Genomic DNA, 26,570 nt, shown 5'->3' with positions numbered 1-26,570 from the left:
ATGAGGAGAGGAGGGATACTATCATATAGACAAGGAAACTTGACTCTCCACACTTCTGGCCATGCCCACCCACCATTCAAGATAACCTCATTAACATTAGTCTTCAAGGTCAAGCCAGCATTTGAATAATTTTGTTGAAGTAATGAAAGAGCACAACGGACTTAAAGGATGCTAGTTATCATACCAAACAATAGTATCCTTGCCATTACCCAAAGAACTTATACAGTGAGGCCAGATCTTGTCTTTGTCATTTTCCATTCATTTGAAACGAAATTTTAATTTTTGATTTTATATGTTGCTTGATTATACAATTGTTAATTGTAAAATATAAAATCAATTAAAAATTTGTCAAACACAGAATACCAAAGAAAACAATCAAGATAAATAAAGTACAGTTAATTGGTTTTGGGGATAATCATGTTTTTTTGGATAAACATAAACAGACGATTTAAAATGACGTCATATTAATTGATTAAAAGGTATAATATTTCATATGGATGAATATACATATTTGTTAGTTTCATGGATATATTATCATTTATCTAAGGTTGATATGCACTTGAAGAATCTTATTTGTCATTCGAACAACCATACGTGGCTATATCAAGAGTTATAAGCATACCTATATGCTACTTTATCAAGAGTTACAAGCAGACACGGACTAAAGATTTTGATTTTTGATAAACAATGTGTACCGACCAATACAATCACAAATGCAGTGTACAAGGAATATTTTACTTATTTGTAACATATTTGTGTAATTTTAGTTATGTAATTTTTATAATTTTAATGTAAATTGTAATTGTATTTACAATATATGATTATTTTGTTGATTGTATTTTACTCAATGATTAAAGTTTAAAATTTTATCAATTACCCGTGTAATAAACGGGCCTCAAACTAATAACATAATTAAGGGTCATGTTAAGGGGGTGTTTGGGATTTGTTATTTTTGCCTCTTATAATTTATTGAAAAACTAGGATAATAACCCGTATTACACACGGGTGGAAAACATATTAACAAACAATATAAAATATTAGCAACATATTCAATCAACACAAATATTTGGCATTAGTATTTTAGCTTTGAATATTACAAAAGATGTTAAACCATGTCTATAACATAAAAAGAAAATATTTTATAAATAAACAATGCGGTGAATAAGAAATAATATAACATAAATGAACCATTAGACCTGAAAAAAATAAAAAACACATATTAGTAACAAATTTTGTAATATTAATTGAAAACTAAGCTTACAAATACATACCAAGTATAAACTTTATCACATTAAGTTTCCGAAAATCTCCTTGTAAACAACGTTTGTAGTTTTAGTTGTAAGCTGTGATTCTTTGTCGAGTATGACTAACTTAATACCGGCTTTACTCTTCACTCTTGACAAAGCTACATAAAATCTTGTAGCAGCCGATTATATTGTTAATATGCTTAATTATATAATAAAGTCCAAATTAAAAATCTTGTAGCAGCTAATTATATTGTTAATATGCGTTTGGTGAATTGAAAATTTTTAAATATCCAAATACATGAAACATCCCAATTATAGTTAATTATATAATATTTATAGTAAATATATAATTAATTGAATAACTTAAATTGCAGTCAAACAATATGTGCTTTAATAAGTTAAATAGACTAAACGATACGGAACGTCCAATATCATTTGGGCTTTAGGGTTTGTATGCTAAATTTGGGGACTTGATTAGTAGCTTGATATAAAATGGCTTTAAATTATATTTATAGACTAACAATTATAGACAGACAACTGGTTACGAATTATATTAATTTAGAACTTCGTAACTATTTTAAAATATGACGAAGCAATAAATAACTAACGATGCTGTTAATTTGTGATTAACGGTTTCAAATAATTTTGACACTTAAAAGTTACACAACAACAATATTAAGTTATATGAACAGAAAGCAGCTTATAAACGTTTCACTTAATTTAAACGATGATTATAATAATGAGTTTTCTTAAGACCTAAACGAATAATTTAGAATAAAGAAAAAAAATAAACAAATTTTTGAATTTTCAAACAAAACTGGATTTGTAAGTTTATCTAACATTTATTTAGTGATGATAATTGGTTTTATAATAACAATAAAGTGTTATAATAATAATAATAATAATAATGTGTTAAAAGTAAAAAAAAACTAACAAACTGCTTTTTAAGAGACTCGAACCTGAGTCTGGATCGGTTTGGAACTTTGTATGTAACCCGCAAACCAACTGGACTACAAGAAGATTTTTTTTCAAGGATTGGTTCTGATTAATTATAAACACAACTTAAGTTTTATCCCCAAATCTATATAAACCCTAGAACTATAAATCACAAATTGATCAAGTAAATACCTCTGTTAATATAAATTGACAGCGGCTTTGTACCTGCAGATAAAACCAAACATGAATCACAATTAAATTACCCATGTGTTTATTGGATTGAAGGAGATTAGCTTGGTCGGAGTACTGGAGTTAGAAGAGCTTGAGTTCGTCGCAGAACGAAAGCTTAGAAGAAATTGAGAGGATATGCGAGTGCGAAAGGATCACGAGATGGTTCTACGATTTTATACAGAGCTAAAAGCCACGTTACAATCAGTTTGGTCAACCCACATTTTCCGCTCCATTAATTGGAGGCTTGAAACACTGAATTGAATTTCAATCATAGTGGCGAAATGCTTGGTTTCAAGTTACGAGTCAAATGGTCTCATTAATTGGCGTTTTAAGTCTTAATTCGGTGTTAAATACTTGCCGGAAAAGCGCCTATATGTGGTCGGACTTCTTGGTTGAGATGACAACGTAACAGGAGGTTTACTCCAAGTTTATTAAATTTTGCACAAAAATCCTTCAACATTATTAGCATTTAAAGCTATTATTTACAAAATTGGTACTTTAACTTTCATAAAACTAAAATATAATAATAAAATATCAAACCTTTATAACTTTAATAAATTATATAAACTCGGAAATAAAAATCCAAAATGGGTCGGGCTTCGGTTTCAGAATTTGACGATGTCACATTAGGGTTGGGTGGATGATAACAAATGGCTTCAACTGGGTATCGTGTTATAGAAATAAAACGGGTCGTGTGGTTTTAAATTTTGTTTATTAAAATTTATTATGAATATGTTGAAATTAGATTTATAGAAAATTGATAACATGAAAGTCTATATGGACAAGCTGGACGATGGGACATGTGAACAAAATTGTGTTAATATTACTTAGATTAGATTAGATTAGATTAGATTAGATTAGAAAGTAACTTAACTTTGGGAGGTAAAAGTACGAATCCAAACACCCCTAAATGAGGGTTCCGTTGTTATGATCGGTGCCCTAATTCACCAACTCACTCTCACTTTCTATCTCTCTCTCTCAGACGCTACAACGGTAACAATTGCTTTTCAATATCATTTTCAGTCAATCGCTTTCTACATTGTTCAATCGCTATTTATCTTTTGGGGGTTTAGGGTTTTGTTTTTAAAATTAGGCCTTTTTGTTTCTAAATTTGTATTATTATTAACATCTTAACCATTAACAGACCGACCATTAATTGATCTTTTGCATGCTTTTTAAAGTTTGTGTAAGTGTCAAATATATCTGATTTTTACATTTGTGATTTTTATTTTTCAAAGTTTTCAGGTTTAATCTGAGGTTGGTGTAACGGAATCTGCAAATAATGGCTCCGAATCCACGAGTGGCGAAAGCTTTTCGTGCTATGAAGGATATCGGGATCCCTGAAGAGAAAACTAAACCAGTGTTGAAGAATCTTCTGAAAATCTATGAAAAAAACTGGGAGCTTATTGAAGAAGAAAACTATAGAGCACTTGCAGATGCTATTTTCGACAGCGAGGAGGCCGAGGTATTATTATTATTGTTTCTATTTGTTAAGCATCTATATTACTGATTGATATTATTTTTCAGGCATCAGAACAGCAGAAAAAGAGTGATGTAGAAGTAAGTATCCTCTTAGCTAAATGTTTTGATTGGGCTCTTTTGACTTACACCTGTAAATGAATTGAACACACACGTAAATGAGCGGATTTCTTTTCTAATGTTCTTTTTTTAAGAAAATGAGCGTGTTCGTGTTGGTTCGTTTGTTAATATTCTAGATGAATGGTTCACGAACATAAACGGACGTGAATGAGTACAAATGAACATAAAGGAACGCAGATGAACACTAATTAGAAGTAAAAGTGAATTTCCAAACCAAATTAAAATCTGAAATACTGTCATCTTTGCAATTGGACCCAACATTTTAAAACTAAAAAAAGATATCATCAAACTGATATCAAATTAATTTATTGCTTTTATAATATGATAAATCAAATTTATTCCAAGTTAACATGAGTAGCGAATAAATTTGAATGAAAATTAAAACAAACGTAAAGGAACGGGGGCATAAGTGAACAAATATAAACGAATGGAACATGTTCCTTCTTTTAAGTAAATGAACTAAATTGTGTTCACGTTTGCTCTTTTATTAAATAAAATGAACTTCCTGCCCAACGTTTGGTTCGTTTACTGGCCTAACTTGAATCCATTTGAGATAAAACACGAACTAATCGACCTATACGCAATTAAACGAGTCGGAATCACCACCTTTAGTTTGTGGCCTGCAAATGAACCGAAAAAGGCATGTTCATGTTCGTTCATTCGTTTAACTTTAACCAACAAATGTTTGAACACGAACAGTTAAAAGAACAGACTTTTCTTGTTCGTATTTGCGAGTCATTAAAAATGAATTGGTTCATGTTCATTTATGTCATTATAAACGAACGATTCATGAATGTAAATAAACGAACATAACTGAACACAAATAATTGGTCATAAATGAACATAATCGAGTGAACACCAATATGTTGAGCCAAAGAACTTAATAAAACTAGCATAGTTATCAAATAACTAATAAATAAGGATTCCCTGACAAATAGCCAAATTTACGTAAATCAATAACTGAGTACCTAAATAAAGGCATATTTACTTAATTTACTCTTAACATCATCCATAATTCTTGTTTCTGTATCATATTTATTTTATTTATTCTAGTTGAGATAGATTTATATAAATATCATTATTTTAAATGGTTTTAAATTTATGTATTTGTTAGATGTTTTAATTGCTAATCGTATTCATTTTAAGTATATTTAGGGAGTATTTTGTGTTATATTTATTTTATGTATTCTAATTAAGCTACATTTATATAAATATTATTATTTTTAAGGTTTTAATTATTTCTGTTTCTTATTTCTTCTGCATTTTCTGTTTCTTATTTCTTATCTAAGTTTAATATTTTGTTTAGCAAATGGCTTCTCAATCTCAGTTTGATGTTGGAACCTCACAATTCAACAGAAAAGATCTGATCTGGAAGTACATTTTTCTTATTTAGATGTTCTACTTTAGTTAAAATTTTGTTTTTTTAATGTGCGCTTTTTTTGCGCTTATCGTCTGGGTGCTAGACGCACCTTCATTGCTTTAGAGCGCTTCTCGCATTTGATAACCAGGAAAACTAGATTAAATTGTATTGGATGATATTTCATGTATATATAAAATTAGACCAAATTTTAATAGACCTAAAAGATTTATTTGCATTATACGAACAAACTTTAAAAAATGTAAAATAACGAATGTTCACGAACATATATGAACAAACGAGACATCTATTCATATTCTGTCATTTCGCAAACTGTTCGTGTTCGTGTTCATTCTTTTGTTAAATAACGAACTGTCTTTCAAACAGTTCACTAATGTCCGGTTCGTTTACAGTCCTACACATTTAGTTTGTGTTATGCACATCTAAAGTTGCTTTTTTTTTTCTTTCTCTCAGGCAGAAGAACAAAAAAAGATACTCGAGCAAGCTGAAGTATGTAATTTCATTAATTCACAACAGTAATAATCTCATAAACGTTAAATACTGTAATTACTTCTAATTTTTTACCACCATTCTTATATTAACAGAGACTGAAGGCAATTGAAGAAGAAACCCAAATCCCAGAAGAACCTGAACGCCCGTTAAAACGGTTACGGTTAAGACACCAAGACGGTCCATCTGGCAACACATCTAACTCCAACTCACATTTAACACCACTCAAAAAGCCCAAAATAGAAATTGATGATCTACCTTTTGCTATACCCCGTTCTCAATCACGGGCCCAAAATGCAACAACTGAGCCCGTTTCAGTTTCAGTTTCAGTTTCACCGCAACCTAACAAGGGGAAAGAGCCTGTTTTAACTGAACCAGATGGGGCGAATGTAAACGGGTCTGATTTGGGTTTACGGCCAAGGCGTGTGAGAGATAAAGGGAAGGAACCAATGTCGCCTCAAACTGGTTCTCGGGAGTTAAGGTCGGGTTCTGATAGGCCGTTGCATGGTGTGCGGTTTAAAGAGCCGAAGCCCAAACAAACAAGTCTTCCTTTAATAAAGCCCAAAGACGAGCCCGTTGCGGATGATCCACCCCCTCTTCCGCTACCTCTTTCGATTGCTGGACCTGGTACTTATCTTTTCTTTTTGTTGAGTTGTTAGTGGTAGCAAAATGGTTGGCAGGGGTATAAATGAGCCAAGCTGGCTCGGCTCGTGAGTTTTCTTCTAAAGCTCGAGCTTGACTCGTTTATATTTTTATTAATTAATGTATATACATATTTATTTATTTTTTATATATTTACAATTAAAAATTTTATTTTAGCATAGTATATATATTTTAGTTATTTTTATCATATATAATAATTATTATATACATATATATTAAAGGCAAATTATATAAATTGTTAAAGACTCATTTAGGCTTGTGAGCCAGCTCAAGCTTGATAAGTGAAGCTCGGGCTTGGGCTTGTTTATTAAACAAGCTTGTTTTAGGCTCGAGCTCGTTTAAGCTTGCGTTGATTGGAGCTTTTAGTGAGCTGGTCTTGACGAGCTCACAAGCGGCTTGGCTCATTTACTACACCCCTAGCCAAGCCCGAGCCTGAGCCTGGTCGGCTCAGCTTGTGGCTGGCTGAATAACTTGCTCCTTTAAATTAAACCCCGTTTTTTATTATATAGAATAATAGTAATAATGTATAATTATGTTATCTAAAAAAACAAAAATTATACCTATAATATGCCTCGATCTTTAAAGAAATTGAAATAAAACAAAAAAGAAATTATACATATAATATGCCTCGATCTTTAAAGAAAATTGAAATAAAAAAAAATAAAAAAAATTCATGTAATATTATAAGTTCTCTAGTTTATAAATTTTGTATAATATGCATGTTAAAAAAGCTACTCTATCTTTTATATGTCACTGTTTAAAAAAACTAAATATATTAAAAAAAATAATTATCTGGCTTGACAAGCCATGAGCTTTATATGAGCCGAGCTAGAGCTCGACTTTTCAGCTTGTTAAATAAACGAGCCGAGCTGGTTCATATAAGTTCAAGCTCGAGTCCATCCTGGTTCGGCTCATTTACAAATTAGTTTTTCAAGCGAACTTCGAGCGAGCGTGAGCGTTTTGAACAGCCCCAGGTCTAGTAACCTATGTTTTAGTACGTGTTGATTTCTTAATTTGTCTAAGTGATTATCAATTTCAAGAATTATATATAGTTTAGCATGTTCATATACATTTCACAGTTGTCAAAAGTACTTATGTAGGTATTTTTTTTCTTAAAACTTAACAGAGCCAACAACAAACGGAGATTCGTCAGCCGAAAACCCGTCAACAGAATCCAACAAAGATTCCATCACCAGTATTCTCCCTTCATCTACCGAAACTAATGGGCATGAACTTCCACTGGTTCCAGACGAACCAACATCAAAAATTGACATCGCATCCTCATCAAACGGGGAAATCAAGATTTCTTTATCCTGCAATCCGACCCAAAACCCTAATTTATCCGTCACAAACGTAGACACCTTATTAAAACGAATCGAAGATCGGGTTCTTAAATCATACACTACCCTAGACCCGAACTTTTCCGTTAAGAAACTCATGACGTTTATGTGTGATTCCCTTTTGGACACCGAACCTGAACCTGTTTCCACATCACCCACTGACCCGTTAACTGAGACTGCAACCCATACAGTCAATAACTGTCAACCCCTCACGGTCAACGGCTCGGTCGGTAATGAACCTGATGACGCGTGTGAAAACGGATTTCAGGATACCGAGCCACTGCCCACAGTCAACGGATCGGTCTGTAATGAAGTTGATGACACAACTGAAAACGAGCTTCAAGATACCGAACCGCAAAATCAGTTAACTAGCAGACGGTCTCTTCATGACATCAATGATATAGCTAAAGGACATGAACCGGTAATAATATCACTGAACAACGGAGTCAACACTGAGTGTCCTCCAGCATTTCACTACATTTCTGGAAACGCAGTCTTTCAAAACGCGTACGTTAACTTCTCACTTGCTCGAATCGGGGACGACAATAGTTGTTCCGCGTGCTTTGGTGATTGTTTGACATCAGAAACCGCGTGCGCGTGTGCACTGCAATCGGGTGGCGAGTTTGCATATACGAAAGACGGTCTCGTTAAACCGGACCTTATTGACGAGTGTATAAAAATGAACCGGGACCCGCAAAAACATTTGTTTTATTGTAAAGAATGTCCTCTGGAAAGATCTAAAAACATGGAAATTGTTGAGCCATGCAAAGGTCACTCGGTGAGGAGTTTTATTAAAGAGTGTTGGCTGAAATGCGGGTGTAATAAACAATGTGGTAATCGTGTCGTGCAACGCGGTATTCAACGGAAGTTGCAGGTAAAATATTATTTTTCAAGTTTGAAATTATAGTTGATCTTGTATCACTGCATTGATTAATCGGTTCTTGTTTCAGCAAAAAATTGAAAACCGAACCGAAACCAAATTAGCCGACATAATCGAATTGAAATGACTGAGCCATACAAAAAAACCGATGGTTCGGTTTTGGGTTTTCTGGAAACCGTTTTTTACGGTTAGGTTTTATATTTTCTGAAAACTAAATTTTACGGTTTGGTTTTGATTTTGTTTCCTGAAAACTGAAAAACCGAACCGAAAACCAATGGGCATAATCAAACTGAGATAACCGAACCATACAAAAAACCTGCTGTTTAGTTTTGTATTTTCTTAAAAGTTAAAACAAACGGGCTAAAATATTCAAACCCAAATATGTAACAATTAGTTAATCATTAACTAACAAAAACTTTTAAACCCAAATTCTTTATTTTAGGGTTATATTTTTTCCAGCCCATAAACTTTAAGCCTAAATGGAAAAACTGATACCAAACCCATCGTGAACTGATCACCGAAATTGAATGCTCGTTTTTTGGGTCGATTTCAGCCCGATTCGAACAATTCGTTATTAAATGGTTCAAAATGCTTATTGATAATTAAATGCTTTGATTTTTTGGCATAATATTTATCAATTTTTTGATGGTATTATTATAGGTATTCATGACACCTGGAGGAAAAGGGTGGGGCTTGCGTACCCTAGAGGACTTGCCTAAAGGTGCATTTGTTTGTGAATACGTGGGAGAAGTGCTAACAAACGCAGAATTATACGAACGCGTTTCAAAAAGTTCAAACAAAGATGAACACGCGTATCCAGTATTGCTTGATGCTGACTGGGCTGCAGAGAGTGAGTTAAAAGACGAAGAAGCTCTTTGTTTGGATGCCACTTATTATGGAAATGTGGCTCGGTTCATTAATCACAGGTAAATTAGTACGTTTATTTCCAGTTATCATCCAATTTATTTTATCGTATTCTTTTGGTAGGTGCTTTGACTCGACTTTGGTGGAGATTCCAGTGGAAGTGGAGAATCCTGATCATCACTATTATCATGTATGCAGCTTTAACACTTCTTAATGCTTGTTATTTATTATTTGTTTGTTAATTTTAATTGCAAGTTTTAATTTAATGTTTTTTTTATTTTGTTCAGCTTGCCTTTTTTACTACTAGAAAGGTGAAAGCTCTAGAGGAATTAACATGGGTGAGTTAAATGAGATTTTATGCATTGGTTAATTTTGTTTATCGTTTATTGGTTTTTTAATGTGTAAACTAGGATATATCCTATGTAATACACGGGTGGTTAACAAAATACAGCAAAAAAAGTTAAATTTAATAATATACACAATAACATACCTTAAGAATTCATAAGATATAAATAATGATAAATAAAATTTTATAATTCATAAATACTAAAAACCTCATTTAATACAACAATTAAAGTTACATTTGTAACTTTGTTAGTAACTCTATAAATGGTAATAGTATTAGTTGGCATCCTAGTTGGCTACTCTAGTTGAATGACATGTGGAATAATTGTTTTGCTTTAATAGTATAGGTAGAAGGTAGATAAGTTATTTTATTCAAAAGCTAGATATTTTGTGAAATATTTATATAAAGATAGAAGGTTTTTGGATACAAAAAATTAATGGAACGGGGTTTTCTTGTTCATGTTGGTTCGTTAAGAAAATGAGCGTGCTCGTGTTCATTAACAGTGCAATCGAACGGTTCACAAACATAAAAAGACTGAACATAGATAAGTTATTTTATTCAAAAGCTAGATATTTTGTGAAATATTTATATAAAGATAGAAGGTTTTTGGATACAAAAAATTAATGGAACGGGGTTTTCTTGTTCATGTTGGTTCGTTAAGAAAATGAGCGTGCTCGTGTTCATTAACAGTGCAATCGAACGGTTCACAAACATAAAAAGACTGAACATAGATGAACGAACATAACTGAGCAAAAACCACCTAAAAGTAAATGCGAGCACCAATCTGTTGGGTCTATAAAGTTAATAAAACTAGTAAATGAACAAACAAGTTGTTGGGTCTAAGCTGCAATGGACCTAAAACTTTAAATAAATGTATAGAACGAACATAAACGAATTTAACCAACAAGATGTGTTCATTTTCGTGTGTTTAATTTAACAAACAAACAATATTGTTTATGTTTGTTCGTTGAACATAAACAAACTTCCTGTGTGAGTTTAATTTAACAAACAAACAATATTGTTTATGTTTGTTCGTTGAACATAAACAAACTTCCTGTGTGAACGGTTTACGAAACAGTTCATTGAACATTCAGTGAAACCCGTGCAGGACTATGGTATTGATTTTGATGATGAACACCCTGTAAAGGCGTTTAGGTGCCGATGTGGCAGCAGGTTTTGCCGAAACACCAAACGCCCGTATAGTAAGTATTCTGAACATTCGTGTCAGTTTTTATTTTTTAAAAGTTTTGGGGTTAAAATAATTATTAATATGCTTTATTACAGGGTCTAGAAAAAGAAGGTACACATGAAATCAAGATGTGTTTTTAAGGTTAATAAGTTAACCAGCATGTGATGACTCTAATAGTGGGTCCGTTTAAAACCATGCCTGTTTTGTATTTATCTTAGGTTTGTAGTATGGTGACTTGTTATAAGACGGTTGGTTGAATTATGTTTGTAGGCTCGTAGTGTTTTGTGTAACAAAAAGATTGATAAACGAGTCGTGTAGTTGTAGCAGTGTTACTGCTTTTCGTTTAGAAATTTGGACTTCATCTTCTATGTGAAATTTGGTGAAAAGATGCTGAAAATATGGACTATAACTCATTAGAGGCTCTTTAGAATATGGACTTCATCTTCTTGTGGTTTAGATTTTGGGTGTTTCAGGCTGTCCAAAACAAAACTGTCGGTTCAAGTAAGTCTTTTTCTAGTTCAGAGCACCTTTGCGTCTGGTACGCTAAAGGTGGTTTTGATGCACTATGCCTAATGTGGGCGTCTGATTGCTTGCGTTTGGCGCCTTTAATCTGTATTTTATATTTAGTATGCTTATTTTAAGTTTGTAGTATGCTGACATGTTAAAGGACAGGCTGCTGAAGCTATGTTTGTAGGCTTGTCGTGTTTCGTGTGCCAAAAAAGATCGATAAACGAGTCATGAAGTTGTGGCAAGGTTACTGCATTTGTTTTAGGAGTTTGGATTTTATCTGCTATGTGAAAATGTAGGGGTTTAGAAGGTAATATGCACCAAAAGATGCTTAAAATCTGGGCTATAGTGTTCCTTAATAACACCACTCTATTTTCCGACTTCCATTATACTTGACTTCCACAGGTTAGACACCAACAATGGAGCTTTCATCTTCAAAATTTTATTGATTTCTGCTAGACGTGCACAATCGGGTTTTTTTTACTCGGAACTGGGTTTGTTGAAACTGAGTATTAAATGGAACTGGTTATTGTCAGGAAGCGGGTAGTAACTAGACCCGACCCGACCCGATAGAAGAAAATCAAAGCCTAGGGGAACCGGGTAGGGTTGGGACTGGTTTCAAGTTATACCCAAGAACCGGGTACACCTGGTATTTCCATTTTTGAATGTTTTGAACGTTGGAAACCGGTTCCAACGGGTATTTCCATTTTTTAATGTTTTTGAACGTTGGAAACCAGTTCCAATGGCTATATAACTGTTTTTGGACTATTGGAACCGGTTATTGAATATGTAATACATACACACATACTATAAACTAGGTTATAGCCCGTGTTACACGCGGTGAAAAATATATATACTTTGTATACATATTTATATATAATACAATACAAGTTCAACCGTCTTTATAAATTAGCCAGAAAAATAAAACTAACATTCCCAAAGACATTAAAAATGTATTTAATTAATATCATAACATGAAAACGCACAAACAACATACCAGTAAAGTTAATCGCAATAAGCTTCCGAAAACTTCTTTATATACCACATTTGTTTGGTTCGTATGACTACCTCGTTTATCTAATATCACATTTTAATGCTGGCTCTTGTCTCACTCTTGACAAAGCAACATAAAGCTGGCAGAGTGTAAAAATTGGCTCTTTTAAATACAACCCAACTCTTGCTAACGACTGTCCTTAACTTTTATTTATAGTCATTGTAAAACAAAGCGCAACAGGAAACCGTCTTCTCTTTAACTTGAAAGGAAGCTTTTTATTAGATGGAGCAAGAGTACTTCGACCAAGTAACGTATGATATCCAATATTAGTACCAGAAACAACCTTAGCTTTGATAATTCCTTTTCTCAAGCTAACAATCTGTAGGCGAGTTCCATTGCACAATCCTTTTTTCTGGTTAATATTCCGTAGCAACATAATCGGGACACTGACCTTAAGTACCAATCTATGGTTAGGCAAACCAGACATCTTTATACCATTCAGAAAATCAGGAGAGTACAACGTTGGATCAAAGTCTTCAAATACACTTTCAACCTCATCTACACTATCCGAACTTAGATATTCCATCTCTTCATCTGGGAAAAATCCTAACATACGGCCATTAATTTCTTTAATGACCTCGCTTAAAGGACCCAATACTGCACATTCTTGAAAGTAATTCACCTTATTGAACCGTTCTAAAATCGATGGATAAACAAAATTTATTAATCAGATATTGGATCCACTGACTGTTGAATTAAAAGATCATCTGGAATTTGTATAACTGCTTCACCGTCATTTGGGCCACCAAGATTGCCTTCACCAATATCCAATAACCAATCTGCAAACTCTTTGATATCACGAACAGATAACGATTGAGAACCAAGAGTGAGTCTCATGTTTTTTGTTAACTTCAAAACTTTACATTTAGACCATATGCATGAACTTATTGTAGCACTCACACAATCACTTCTTGTTCCATTATGTACAACTGGCAATATTTGTCTGAAATCACCACAAAAAACAACAATCTCGCCTCCAAACAATTCGTCCGTTGTATTTCCACGGTCCCTAAGCCCGACAAGAGGAGACACTCCTGTAAGATCCACACAAGCATGTTTCCCCCCTGCCCACCCAAACACAAGACAATAAGCTGGTCGTAACGTGGACCTCCCTTCGAGCGGACCTGTAAGAAAGTTAGCAGGGGCCTCCTTTTTAGCAGAAATCCTTGCCCGTTTAAGAACATCGCATAGAACATCCCTAACCAAATCATGTCTGTATTTAAAACCAATTAATTCTTTGCAATGCATCGCATGGTCTCCAAAGGGATCCAAACAGACCTTGCGGCAAACTGGGCAAGGCTCATCAGTCGGAAACATAGGGATCATTAGCCGGTACTTAAGGATAGCCTAGCACTCCAACCCTGACATGTGTTGGCCTAATCCTTCAATGGGGATGGCCATTAGAAAATCCTGAGCCCGAGGAGCTCGAAGGCATTCAAACAATGCTTTTTGACGAGAAGATAGATCAAACTTCCCTTCTAAGCTCTGGACGATTCCACTAAATAAGGCACTCGCCAAAGCATGTTGGGCTTTAGGGGGGGGGGGGGGCGTCCTTATTAGAGAACCCGCTAAGATCAAAATCGGGAAGTGAAGTATGTAAAAGATCCATCGCACACCCATAATCAGTGTCCAGCCCATCAATACCACATCCTCGAAGAATGTGGTCCTGCAAACTCCATGATTGTGCTCCCGAAGCCACAAAAGCATATGTAGATACATTCTTGGCCGAACATGTAACATCCGTAATTTGAGAATTATAAATAAAAGAGAATTTCAGTACTTATTGTGTATGTCGATATTTAATTTCGTTAAGTATAAAGAGATTGAGTGATAGGCCTATAACTTATGAATGGGCTTGAGAAATGGATACGGGCCCAAGGCCTATAGGGTGGGGTATATAAACCCCAACCTTGTCCACCAACTCCTCATTTTCCCATTTCTCTCTCTCTTTCCTCCTAACACACATACACACACGCGCGCGCACACACACACACACACTCAAGAACACAAACATTTATCTCTCAAACCCGGATCCAAATCCGAACCAAAGGAAGGACAAAGCTCATGTTCAACATCATCAAACACAACGAACACGTCCAGATCTACGGGTTGTTCAGATCTGAACTCGAACCCGCGACCTAAAGGTGAGGTTTGGCTTAAAGGTTAAGTTTTAAGGTCGGATTCGACATGCAACTTGATATATTAGTAGATCGGGCTGTAAGAAATAAGAAAAATATAAACTTGATGGGCCGAGTGTTAACGGTTTTGTTATAAGACAAAAAGGCGATGTTCGGATTATGAAAAACACGGGTATGCAAAGTTGGTACGGCCCAAAACCCATAAAAAGGGCAAAATCGCATCTTAAGGAAGGACCTCGAATGAAAATGGCTTTAAAATGGTAAAAAAAACGAAGAAGAGAAGATTCTGATCGCATGACACAAAATCGCATTGCATAGCCATGCGATGCGAATTCTTTCCACGAATCACATCGCGTAGCCATGCGAAGCGAATGGTTTACGTGCGAATGGTTTCCGGGTGAAGCGAATTCATTTCATGCGAATTGTTCCATGGGAATTCTTTCATGCGAATTGGTCCATGCGAATTCTTTCATGCGAATTGTTCAATGCGAATTCTTTCATGAGAATTCATTTCATGCGAATTGTTCCATGCGAATTCTTTCATGTGAATTGTTCCATGCAAATTATTTCATGCGAATTCTTTCATGCGAATTGTTCCATGCGAATTCTTTCATGCGAATTCCTTCATGCGAATTGTTTCAAATTGTTGTAAAACGTGACCCGATTCATTTTCTGATGCATTTTTGATAAAGGGTCTATAAATGAAAATAAAATTTTTCCAAGTTGACCTGGCAGCTCGACCCCAGCCAGGGGCTCTACCCCTTGGACCCTGCTAGGGGCTACCACCCCTAGACCCCGCTACCAGGGGTGCTACAAAAACAGATAACTGATGCTCGTAACTTGTTAAACAGTTAGCTATGCCTAGCTGAGAAGAGGTGTAATCATAAACTCCGAAAGAAACCGACTCGAGGTGAGTTCTAGCCCCATTTCTCTTTGAAATGTTTTTGGGGTTGTGTGCATACTTGTAAGACTAGTAATGTATATACATATATGATTAATGTGAATAATTAATGCAAGAATGAAAGAAAGTTGTAAGAATTTGTATGTGCCTAGTTTGTTAACTTAACATGATTGTAAGAGTTAAGAAAGCATGTAATGTAAGAGTCAGGGTGGCAGGCCCATAGTTACCGAATTCGTCGGAAGACCCGCGAATTGCGAATTGGTTCGCGATGAACCCAAACGAAATTCGCTATGTTCCGGTTCGCTTTGGTACGGCGTACCAAACAAACGAATTCGGTGTTCCAATTCGCTCCGGTACGCTATGCCAAATTCTGATAGCGGAGCTGCCATTTTTGCCGGAAAAGGAGGAAATTGGAAGCGACGGCGGCGTATCTGAAGTTAAGGACGTGGGTGGTTTACTGGTTTTTTTGTAGGTTTTAAAAAGTTTGGTTAATTTGACATTTAACCTCTTAAGCTTTCACCAGCTTACATTTAGTCCTTAAAGTTTCTAAATATTTACATAAGAACAATAAAAATAGTAAAATTAGTTTGTGTTTATTAACAACTAACTCCCTGTATTTTTACTAGTTTTCATTTGATTCTTAAACTTATAAGTTTATACATAAAAAGTATAAAATTAACATGATATATATACAGTTATATATAAATTATAAATAGCTATTTTTTGATTTGAGTATATCGAACCGAACTACATGGTACACCGTACCGGTTCGTACCGAAATGAGCCTACCCCCTCCGTACCGAATACGTTACCTTTATCGAATTGCGTACCCGAACCACGAATCAGTACCGAAGTGAACCGCGAATTAGGTAACTATGGGCAGGCCCTTCTAATACCTGGGCAAGAATATTAAGAGTCTAATGTAAGAGTCAGGGTGGCAGGCCCTTATAATACTTGGGCAAGAATAGAGTGGCCGACTCTATGATATCGGTGCAAGAGGTCGGGTGGCAGACCCTTATAATATCTATGCAAGATGTCGGGTGGCAGACCCTTACAATATCTGTGCCAGAGGTCGGGTGGCAGACCCTCATAATATCTGTGCAAGAATGTAAGAATAACCGTATGTGTAACATTTCGGATTTTTCAAACCCGTATTCGTTTACGAACGAAACATTTTTAGACCTTTATTATTATTAAAAATCAAGTGTTTATAAATAATTAAGTTTATAATGTTCACTTTAGGCCCCTTATACTTTATATGTTGTTCAAATCTTAAACTATGCATAAAAAGTTCGTTAAATGACCTAAATCCAAACTATAGGGACTAAAGTTGACAAATGATGATATTTTCCTCCTTTTGGCCGGAACACCATGTGGTGGGGTGGCCTAGGCCCACCACGCGGCACTATGGGCTACCTGCACAGCTCGTTTCGTTTATTATTGTTTCCTAGTTCGTTTTTGGCCCAAAATCGCTTATTTTAGGACATAATCGAGTGTTTTAAGACCCAATGTAAGGCCTCGTTCCCGGTAACCCTACTTTGGTGTTGGATTTACTCATAAACACAGTTCTAAAATCAGAGTTAATAAAAACGTTCGCGGAATAACTAAAATTTCATGCATTACATTACAAAACATCAAATCATGTCTTAACATACAAGTTGTCTTTTCATAAATATTAACATAAAATAGTTATGACACTTCTTCATGGATGCCAGTCTCTTTAGCTTGTGCCATGTGTCCCTCATCAAGCCAGCTGCCTCAACCTATTTGCCTGCGTGCATACTAAAAGTTAGCTACGCTGAGTGAGTTCTAGTTAATCAATTAACATACATTACATTCATACCATACTCATACGTGTCCAGAGATACGTATTCATACCTTATTTACTATCACTTCTTTCATACATACTTTACATACCTGCATACGTTCTTACATACTTTCTTTCATAAACTCTATGGTATACCATAAGCTATTCTATCTTAAACATCACAGATATTATAAGGGTTTGGTCCCTAACATCACAAATATTATAAGGGCCTGGTCCCTAACATCACAGATATTATAAGGGTCTGGTCCCTAACATCACAGATATTATGAGGGTCTGGTCCCTATCATCTCAGATATTATGAGGGTCTGGTCCCTAACATCACAGATATTATAAGGGTCTGGTCCCTTCTGTCTCGAATAACCATACCTTTATCATACGTGCATACCTTACATATCCTCTAGTTATAAATATATATATATACTCGTTCATACAATCATTATGTAACAATACATTCAATACACAATCATACACGTATCATACATTTACCAATTAAGTAAGTGTATTATGTACCACTTAGAAGTATGCACACAGCCCCGAAAACATAACAGATAAATGGGCTAGAACTCACCTGGAGTCGGTTTCTCTCGCCGTTAATGGTAATGCCCTCCCTTAATTGTGCACGGCTAACTGTACAATACATTACGCGTGTCAATTATCCATTACTACTACTTCCTACATCAAAGTTAATGAAACCCTCAACTAACGGGGGTCCGGGGGCAGCGCCCCTGGTAGCGGGGTCTAGGGGCGGCAGCCCCAAGCAGGGTCCAAGGGGCAGAGCCCCTGGTTGGGGAAAAATTTTATTTTCACTAATAGTCCTTTAACAAAAATGCATCAGAAAATGAATTTCATGAAATTTCGCATGGAAGAATTTCGCTTCGCATGACTTTTTCGCTTCGCATGAATTTTTCGCTTCGCATGGCTGTGCGATGCGAAATTATTTATTTCGCTTCGCATGGCTGTGCGATGCGAAATTCTTGCCTTTCGTCGTTTTTACCATGTTAAAGCCATTTTTCTCCTTGTTTCTTCATTAGGACCCGATTCTACTCTTTTTATGGGTTTTGGGTTGTACCAACTTTGTATACCCGTGTTTCTCATAGTCCAGACGTCACCTTTTTGTTCTATAATACACCCGTGAGGCTAAAACTCACCAAGTTCATGTATTTCTTACATTTCACAACCCGATCTATCATTATATCGGTTTGCATATCGATTCTAACCATAAAACTTAACCCTTTGGCCGAAGCTTACCTTTTTGCTCCGAGTTCGGTTCAGATCTGGACAAACCCGAAGATCTGGACGTTTCTTGATGTTTGAGATACTTGTACACCAAGGTCTTCCTTAGTTTTAGCCCGGACTTGGATTCGGGTTTTGAGAGAAAATGTGTGTGTTCTTGCGTGTGTGTGTGTGGTGAAAGGGAAGAAAGTGGTGAAAGGAAGGAGGGGTTGGGTTTATATATGGGGGGTTACGGGCCCCACAACCCACTCACAATTCCAATTCCAAATATTATTCAAACACTTAACACACAACTAATTTAACGACACACAGTTAATAACAAAACTTTCTGTTATTTATAATTCTCAGAAAAGCGAATGTTACACCCAAGAAGACTAATATAGCTTAGATACATGTCCATACTCATTAACCCTTGATCAAGAACGAAATTTACTGGTTATAATGTTGATTTGATCATTAAAGGCCTATATGGTTCTAAAACGAGTAAGTTACCATATTTAGTTCGATTTAGTGTATCATATATAAACATATCATTATTTCTCTACCACAAATCATCCCTAAACCTAATTCACAATTCCTAGCCGTCACCTACCTCCAACCTTCATCATCTTCTTCGGTTTTTGCATTATTGTTGAAGATACACTCATAAACGGTTGACTTTGCTTATGCACTGACCTTTGACTTCCGTTTCTCATCGATCCTTTCACTTTCCGGGTAAGTTGTAAACATAGGAAACATTCATATATATTCCCTAATCAATAAACTTCAATCAATTTCGGTGGTTGAAAGGTATTGACTGGTCAATTCGTTTAAAACTCGTTAAAGGGCAAAATAGTCAACAAGTGTGACTATCCGTTTTCTCATATTTCTGGTCGGATTCAACGTTCGGTCCAGAAGACTTTATTCTCATAACGCAATTTTAAGGCTACTGCCCAAAACCCGACTTCCGACTCGCTGTTCGGATTCTGGTCAGTACCAGCTCACTTAAATCTTAAAACAAACATAACTTGAATTCTAAACGTCCGTTTTGGATTGATTCCAGCGGCCACGAGTTCTTTTTTATTTATATTTTCATATCCTAAAATCTCATATTCTGAATTACATATATCGTTTGACGTGTAGTGGACGACTCGCTTATTCGTTAGCTCGCTTATTCGTATTTCTACTCGTTTGTCGTTAACCTAAGGTGAGTTTATCATTCCCCTATTTTACACGATTTTCATAAAAGTTTTGGGGATATATGCGTACGTATCCGTATTTCATACTATATATATATATATATATATTCAAACAAATGTATAGGTGTTATTGTGAGTGGTTTAATCAAACTTACGTGCTATTTGCTTACTTGTGTTACCATTCAATCAATCGTATGTTGGAATAACTTTTCAATCAATCATATAGCGGGTGTTCCTGCTGGTGACCAATGCCCGATTCGCTTGGCAACGGTCCACATACTTGATTACGGTTTGATTTCATTATTCGCACTTATCACATTATGCTTATTATATTGTTGTGTCAAACTGGTGATATTCTCACTCAACTTTATGTTGACAAAACTCCATTTTATACGCATATGCAGGTTACTTGTATGGAAGATTGAAGCTTGGACACGTAGACAAGACCTTAGGATATAATTAAGTTAAACTTTATTTGAACTCATATTTGTTTATTTGTATTGTTTTGTATATTTGGATAATGTGTGTAATATTTGTAAATAATTACTTAGATATCATCGCCTTTATATTATGATAGTATCTTCGAGCTGTGAGCAATCGGATCACGCCCTGACATTTCCGCCTTAGGTTGGGGTGTGACAGTATGTTTGTAAGAAAGTGTAAGAATAATGTAACATAGTACAAAGTAATACTTGTATGTAAATGAAAGAACGTGTAAGAATAAATTTATGTAAATGAAAGAATAAAATAATCTGAATGTAAGACGAAAGAAAATAAGAACATGACAAAAGTAAGAACAGTACCTACGGGTACAAATGTGTAAGAATAATCCCATAACTTGTTAAACTAGAACTCACTCAGCGTAGCTGACTTTTAGTATGCACGCAGGTGAGTAGGTTGAGGCAGGTTGCTTGAGACGGGACACATGGCATTGAAGAAGAGACTGGCATCGAAAGAAGAAAGAGTCATGTTATGTTTGCGTTTTATGTTGAGGTTATGTATTGTGTTTAAGACAAGATTTCATGTTTTGTAACGTGTGATGGTTAAAGTTTTAAGTATTCCGTGGAAGTTTTAATTAACTCTGATTGTAGAACTATGTTTATGAGTAAATCCAACGCCAAAGTAGGGCTCCCGGGAACGAGGCCTTACAGAACATAAACCCAACCCCCCCTCCAAACGGGTCGGAAGTGATGCCAAAAAAACCCCTAAAGAAAATAAAATAATCATAACTCAAAATTTAATAAAAAAACGAAGAAAGTAGAAACACAAAACTGTTTTCACCGTCTTCCTTGTTAAAAAAAAACAAGAAACAAAAAACAATATTGTGGGAAAAAGATCATCGTGTCTTTTCGTTTATCATTGTGTATCGTGTTTATTTTCGTCATTGATTATGTCTTTTTCCTTGGAATTGTGTATTTTTTTTCTTGATATTGGGTTATATTACTTAACATTGTGTTATATTTTGTTGAGCATTGTGTTCTATTTTACGATCTATTGTGTCTTTTTTAGTTATAATTGTGTCTTTTGTTCATTTTCTTTATTGTGTTTTTGATCTTGACATTGTGTCTTTCATTGGTTTTTTTTTTCCTTTTTTTTTGGAACCGGAATTACGGAGGAAACATTTGAGTTTTAAAATATTTTTCGTTTTTTATTTATATTTTGAGTTATGATTTTTTATTATTTTTTTTAAAATTTTTTAAAGGATTTTTTGTGTGACCACAAGTTCTTTTCACACTTCTCATTTTTGTCTTCATTTCCTTTGTATTTTAACATTTTCAAAATGAATAAAGTGCATGAATTACATTGTTTCTATTAAAAAGTATATAAAGTTAATTAATTCGAAATAAAAGTAATAACATTAAATGATCGTAAAGTAATAATAAAATAGAAAAATAAATAAAACAAATGATAATTACCATTTCATTTCTAAAACTTCAAATTAAAATTAAAAACGAAAAATACATACAATGCACCAAAATATATTTTGTTGAAATATAAGAAAAATAGAAAGTGGACTGTGGAGCATGCTACATCAAGAAGTTCATCTTTTCTTTAAATAACTGAAAAACGAGTACGTGGAATGCTACAAGAAGAAATTAGAATCGGGTTGTACAACACGAATTAGTTTCTCGATTTCCTTTGCCAAGCAATTTGCGTCGGTGTACACAACTTACCTGAGTTTTTTTTATAATAATTGCTAATCATACAACATACAAAACATCCTTGACTTTTGATTTCAACTTCAAAGAATGCGACAGCATAAACGTAAATAACCTATCAATTCACACGATGATATACTTATAAATATGAACCTAAACTATGCATAAAAGTTCCATAATTACGCATGAATATAAATAATTACGCATTAAGTAAAAATAATTATTTATGGTAAAAAATAATCACACATGAAGTAAAATAATTATGAATAAATTTAAATAATTACGCATAAGCATAATCACACAAGCTATAATCACGTCTTTCCTATACTATGGCATCATGTATTTTTGTGTTGTTTTTTAAATTGAAGGTATATTTTTATGAAATTATAAAATTAAATAATCAACTCGATAATGAGCTGTTGGTGAAGTGGTAAGGGAAAGACTTGGTGCCATGTGTCTTAGGTTCAATTCATGCCATCGGGTGATGATGGAAGACTAAACGAGTCGGTAACTTTCACTAGTGTTGGTATTCTTGTAGTAGAACCGGAAATAATAAAATAGAAACAATAAATGCTAGCGATGAACCGGGCTTGTGTTTGACACAATTCCCTTAAAAAGATTCGCGGTCTGTTCCCAGTGTACTCCGGTTCGAAGCAATAAATGCTAGCGATGAACCGGGCTTGTGTTTGACACAATTCCCTTATACATATTCGCGGTCTTGTTTTGGGTCCTATTAATAGCCGGTTCGGTGGTGTTACTACTACCTTGGCTAGGAACCCCATACTCACACGTATTTATATGATGGTTTATTTCCCGTCCATAATTCATATGGAGTTACATCTTTTTTCTTATTTGGGTATCATGTTTAAGACATAATTCACCGATAAGATTGCTCCCCCCCACATGTCTCGGCTTATACCAGAACTTATCATCATGGCATTCATCATTTCTTTCAAAGTACGGTTCCTGCGTTCCGCTATGCCATTTGATTGAGGAGAGTAAGGAGGCGTGAGTTCATGTATGATTCAATCTCTTTCACACAAATCAACAAAAGGTGAAACATATTCACCTTCTCGGTCACACCTTACTCTTTTGATTTTCCGATTTAGTTGATTCTCAACTTCGGCTTTAAACAAGATAAACTTATCAATAGCCTCATCCTTACTCTTAAGTAAGTACACATAGCAATAGCTTGTACTATCATCAACAAACATGATGAAGTACTTACTCCCTACACAAGTAGGAATTACTTTTAGATCACACACATAGGTGTGGATCATCTCGAGGGGTTCGATGAATTGTTCAATCTTTTTGAATGACGATCTTGTTTGTTTTGCTTCGACACAAGTTAACTTTGGTGACCATAATCGAGAGGTTATCAACCTCATGAACCATATTCACTTGTCGAGCATTTTCATTCTTTGGAAGCTTACACGCATTGGCCCTATGGCCTTGCTTTCCACAATTGTAACAAGTTCCTTAGAACTTTATTTTATTATTAATAATATTATTATTAATGCCTCTATTTATTTATTTTAAATTCTCCTTTTATGACAAAGGTTGGAGCCTTTCCCATTTTAAAGTCCAAGAACTTAGCCACCGCGAATTTTTTAGCACCGACATCTTCTGTTTTGTATTTGCGGTCCAAAGACTCCTATAATTCTTTGGTAGTCTTGGCCTTGCATTACACATTGTACAATGCATCCACCATCAATTCAAAACATAATTCCGGCACAAGAAATCCGAATGATTCCAAGCTTGAACCGTGCTCACTGAATGAGCATCCTTTCCCCCTTCATCAAAATGGGAAACGGTTTCAGTCAAGAACCTCGCTAGGTTCAACGTGGTTAGATAAAAGAACATCTTTTACTACCACTGTTTAAAAATCCACACCGGTGATTTTTTTCCGGTTTCTCAGCATGAGACGTAACGGCATTAGGTAGTGGAGCAACCAAACTGGTTGTGACAGCAACAACAGAAGCAACGATCATGGCTGTCTGAAACGAAAGTGATCATAGCTAGAATTCTATTCTGTCTGTTTGTCTGAAATGAAAGACACATGAACAATTAGTAATCTGTTTAAGTTTGTTGGTATTCTTGTATTAGAACCGGAAATAATAAAATAGAAACAATAAATGATAACGATGAATCGGGCTTGTGTTTGACACAATTCCCTTTAACAGATTCGCGGTCTGTTCCCAGGGTACTCCGGTTTGAAGCAGTAGCGGACTGCCGGACTTGATCACTTGTCTGAAACGAAACCGTAAGATGTTGCAGCAGAGAGGAAGAGAGAGTTGTGTGTTTTTCCATGTCTTTGGCTGAAGCATTTGAACTGGTTTTATAGCCAGAAAGTCATAACATAAATCAAACCTTATAATGATCACTAAAGTGTAATAAAACAGAATAATGATCATTAGTGAGACTTTTGAAACCGAAATTAATAATAATAATCATTAAGAGAATAATTATCATTAACTCGTTTGACCAACTTCAGTTACGAAATTAATAATAATAATCTCTAAGAGAATAATTATCAACCCAATTTTGCACCCCCTTGGGCATAGGTAGAAGTTATAGTAAAACACATAACAAATTTTCAAATGAGTAATGAAAATTGCATCTTATAAACTACTTCTCATTTTGTTCCACATTCGATATGGGACAAGGTTTTACAACTTTAACTTTTGAGACATTCATTCACACACACACTTCTATTTAATTTTCCAACAACTAGTTGGATCATTGAACTGAATAGGTGTTATCTCACTAAGTTGTGATGACTTCGGACAAGTGTTCACAAGCGTTGGTCTTAGGTAAGAATTTTTTTAAAATCAGAATACGAGTGTATCCAGATATGATCGATCTGATAAATGCAGAGTATCCCATTTTAAAAGACCCGTAGGCCATTGAAAGAAAACAAATACAAGTAATTGCACATATTATTAGCTCACGCGCTGCCGCATTCTACACCACATATGTTCCATATCATCCTCACGCGCCGCTGCATGCGAGTAGACGTTTTATATCAGCCAACTTGGTTACAAGCAAAAGCCAAATAAAACAAGTAAGAGGTTGTCATCCAATCTTTACCGTTCATTTCCGTGTCTTATCGAGATTCCAGTTATGTAACTAACACGACAAGCAAACAATCGACTCTATGTTCAACTAATCCATTAACATCCTGTTTTCAAATAAATCTCCACTGAAATTGGAGCTCCGGTTTTAATCTTTATCTAAGGTAACGTATTTAACTGCATTATATGATCATATGCAACTCTGCTTTGAAATCAAATTCTGAAAAAGGTTAAACTTAGTTTGGTTTCCAAGTGTAAATTATAGTAGAATATACGGTAATGTTTTGGTTAACAAGAGCATTCCCAATCCATTTCCTACCCAGTATCCATATATATCATATAATTACACTAAAAATATCATCTTTTCTCTCTCATTTTCAATTAAATAATACTTTTTTTATACTTTTATCATTACCTTTCTCTCTCATTCACTCACAACCACTTTCAAAAATATTAAAAAATTATAGAGATCAACAGTGTGTTTCTCCAAATTTAACCATGAACAGTAATATTTTCTTATCCTCCTCTCACAACCACTTTTTACCATCTTTACAAAAATAGAACCCACTGGGAATGCTCTTAGATCTATAAGTATACGGCTTGAGTAGGTGACCAATATAGAATTATTGTAACAAGTTTTTAAGTCAGATTTTTTTTTTAATAATAAAGGAAAGAGTAAAATGTTTTGAAGATTTGTTGAAATTTGAAACTATTCTGCTAGGTATTTAGTATGATTTGACACTTTGTTGGCTAATATAGGGCTTTATTTAGCATGTTTCATGGATTTAGAACTTTAGATAATAAATCTAACAAGGATATATAGAATCATAGAATCATAGAATCAGAACTATGTCATCAATCGGTCACTATCAAACTAGGAATTTATGCCTATTATCTTATGCTACCATAAATTATGCCTGTTAAAAATCAAATGTTCATTGCCTAGTTCAAGAACACACCTACATAAACTGTTGTAGTAATCGCTAGTCGCTAGTCGGGGAGGGTGGGGGCCAGGTTGGTTTGTAAATTATTCGAGCATAGCCGAGCTAGATCGGTTTGTAAATGAGCCTTAACCTTCTTTAAATAAACAAGATGGCTCGAGCTTTTAACAAGCCGAGATCGAGCTCAACATTTCAGCTCGTTAAAATAAGCCGGCCGAGTCGGCTCAGCTCGATTCGTAAACTAACTGATTTAGAGTCCTATCTGAATATACAAGCTAAGTTAAGTTTTGTAGTTAGTTGAGTTTGTTAGTAGGTAATTAGCCTCTAAGTATTGTATATTATAATCTCAATTTTTCATTGCATGTTTTCCTCTCAATCTTTCTTAGATTTAGGCT

At 34.8% G+C, this 26,570-nt stretch overlaps 2 protein-coding genes across 2 annotated transcripts; one reads left to right on the top strand and one right to left on the bottom strand.

Moving 5' to 3' along the window:
• Positions 1 to 3,668: 3,668 nt before the first annotated feature.
• LOC143560865 (putative inactive histone-lysine N-methyltransferase SUVR2) lies at positions 3,669 to 11,537 on the top strand. Its single transcript, XM_077049062.1, has 10 exons — positions 3,669 to 3,879; positions 3,942 to 3,974; positions 5,845 to 5,880; positions 5,976 to 6,507; positions 7,670 to 8,757; positions 9,424 to 9,689; positions 9,751 to 9,817; positions 9,915 to 9,965; positions 11,082 to 11,175; positions 11,258 to 11,537. Exons 1-10 carry the CDS (start codon positions 3,697 to 3,699, stop codon positions 11,281 to 11,283), a joined length of 2,376 nt encoding a protein of 791 aa, XP_076905177.1. The 5' UTR covers positions 3,669 to 3,696; the 3' UTR covers positions 11,284 to 11,537.
• Positions 11,538 to 12,862: 1,325 nt separating this feature from the next.
• On the bottom strand, positions 12,863 to 13,560 carry LOC143560871 (uncharacterized). The gene is made up of 2 exons (XM_077049067.1): positions 13,455 to 13,560; positions 12,863 to 13,359 (listed from the first exon to the last, which is right to left on the bottom strand). Exons 1-2 carry the CDS (start codon positions 13,558 to 13,560, stop codon positions 12,863 to 12,865), a joined length of 603 nt encoding a protein of 200 aa, XP_076905182.1.
• Positions 13,561 to 26,570: the final 13,010 nt, after the last annotated feature.

The sequence above is a fragment of the Bidens hawaiensis genome, unplaced genomic scaffold (genome assembly GCF_021521415.1).
Source record: "Bidens hawaiensis isolate Kalapana, Puna unplaced genomic scaffold, B.hawaiensis_p1.1 tig00020461_1, whole genome shotgun sequence".
NCBI classification, from domain to species: Eukaryota; Viridiplantae; Streptophyta; class Magnoliopsida; order Asterales; family Asteraceae; genus Bidens; species Bidens hawaiensis.
Note: the sequence above shows the minus strand (reverse complement) of the source record. Positions and strands in the feature narration are given on the sequence as shown.

Bases quoted from the DNA above. Each gene is read 5' to 3' on its own strand.
- LOC143560865 (XM_077049062.1), top strand. From the start codon at position 3,697: ATGGCTCCGAATCCACGAGTGGCGAAAGCTTTTCGTGCTATGAAGGAT. The intron at 5,881-5,975 runs GTATGTAATTTC...TTATATTAACAG, and splicing joins AGATACTCGAGCAAGCTGAA to AGACTGAAGGCAATTGAAGA. The intron at 6,508-7,669 runs GTACTTATCTTT...AAAACTTAACAG, and splicing joins TCTTTCGATTGCTGGACCTG to AGCCAACAACAAACGGAGAT.
- LOC143560871 (XM_077049067.1), bottom strand. From the start codon at position 13,560: ATGAGACTCACTCTTGGTTCTCAATCGTTATCTGTTCGTGATATCAAA. The intron at 13,360-13,454 runs GTGAAGCAGTTA...CATCGATTTTAG, and splicing joins TCTTGGTGGCCCAAATGACG to AACGGTTCAATAAGGTGAAT.